Below are 1,597 nucleotides of genomic sequence, written 5' to 3'. Positions count from 1 at the left end.
CCTGCGTCACCTCCTGGCCGCGCGCCCCCCGGGCCACCCCGGAGCTGCGCACAGCCGCAAGCAGCGCCAGCCCGCCCGCCTGCAGCTGCCTGAGCCCCCCGTGCTCCCCAAGCCCGAGGCGACTGATGCCGACCTGGCCCTCCCCGTGCCTCCGGACGATGGGGGCGATGAGGACGAGGAGGAGACTGAGGAGGAGACGGATGGCGAGGACGGAGAAGGGGGTGGCAGTGGCCCTGGAGAAGGTCAGGCTCCTTCTGTCTACCCTGACTGCCCTGCCGGCTTTCTTGGCGGCACCACCATCACCACCACCGCCGCCACCACCACCACCACCACCGAGAGCACCCGCGAAGACACCCCGGCGGGGCTCCCCGACTTCACTGGGAGGGACTTCCTCCGGGGGGCTGCCGCCGAGGATGTGATGTCTGACGGCTACCTTTCCACCTGGCGCGACGAGGATGGGACCGCTGCCGCTGAGAGCTGTCCTCCTGGCTGTCCCCCCGAGACTCCCAACCCTGCTCCTCCACCCGACTGCGTCCTGGCCGGTGCCCGTCCGCCTGGCGTCAAAACCCCTGGCCCCCCCAGCACGCTCTTCCCCTTCCACCTGGGGGCTCCCGGGCCGCCCGCACCCTCGGGGCCGGCATCGGCGCCCCCACCCACCTTCTTCCCACTCCAGCCTGACCCTCCTCCAAGCACACAGCTAGGAGAGGCCTCGGCCCCACCCACTGCCCCCGCGCCAGCCCCTGGCCCCGCCGCCCGCACCTCAGGGACGGAGACGTCCGCTTACGAGTGCACCCATTGCCGCAAGACGTTCAGCTCACGGAAGAACTACACCAAGCACATGTTCATCCACTCCGGTGAGTCACTGCCCTGAGGTCAGCCTGCCCAGCTCCGGGACTGCCTGAGTGTGCGCGTGCCCCTGCTCTCTGATTTCTAAGGGGAGGAGTTGGGCTGTGGGGTGCATGGAGCAGGGGCACAGGCGTAGTTTGCCCCTCTGGATGGTGAGGTCACCATCCACAGCAGAAAAGGCTGCCACGTGGCTCTCAGACTTGGCTGGCCTCTTGTCTTTTTGGTGACCACCCCTCTAGGGGCTTGGCAGTTGGCCCCAAATGAGGGGCTTGTGGGCAGACTGAATTGTGAGAAGCAGACTACTGAGCGTTCAGTCTTGACGTGAATTTATGGGTGGGTGTCTCGAGGCTGAGTGTGAGCAGCGAGTACCCACCCAAGGAGTTTAGAAAGGAGATGGAGCCGTGGTTGTGTGTCGGAACCCATGGTGACAGGGCTTAGCCCTTGGCAGACTTGGCCTTGGTAGGGCTCGGGGACCAGGCAGCTGACTGAACTCTCTGATGACAGCAGACCAGCGGATGAAGGTGGGCTGACGATCTAGCACAGCCAGGGTTAGATTAGAGCCTCCGGAGTTCTGGGCCAGGAGGGACGTGGAAGGCTGCAAGGTGGAGAGAGAGAGGGAAGAAGGAGCTTTGTGGAAACCAGAGCAAGGCCCCTCCGACAGACGGGCAGTCAGGACACTGGACAGAGGCTCGGAGGGGAGACTGCAGGGTGTCTGCGGCACCTCGGACAGACGGGCAGTCAGGACACTGGA

General features: G+C 65.5%; 1 protein-coding gene across 1 annotated transcript in view; it reads left to right on the top strand.

The window, feature by feature from the left end:
• The window catches only part of ZBTB45 (zinc finger and BTB domain containing 45), a 3,127-nt gene that overhangs the window by 529 nt on the left and 1,001 nt on the right, over positions 1-1,597 (top strand). The window contains exon 2 of the mRNA XM_006903028.1: positions 1-854. This exon is cut by the window's left edge and continues 33 nt beyond it. Coding sequence (XP_006903090.1) covers positions 1-854 — 854 coding nt within the window. The remainder of the gene's footprint in view (positions 855-1,597) is intronic.

Source organism: Elephantulus edwardii, unplaced genomic scaffold, assembly GCF_000299155.1.
Source record: "Elephantulus edwardii isolate Elephantulus edwardi_28Jun2011 unplaced genomic scaffold, EleEdw1.0 scaffold00496, whole genome shotgun sequence".
Lineage (NCBI taxonomy): Eukaryota > Metazoa > Chordata > Mammalia > Macroscelidea > Macroscelididae > Elephantulus > Elephantulus edwardii.
Note: the sequence above shows the minus strand (reverse complement) of the source record. Positions and strands in the feature narration are given on the sequence as shown.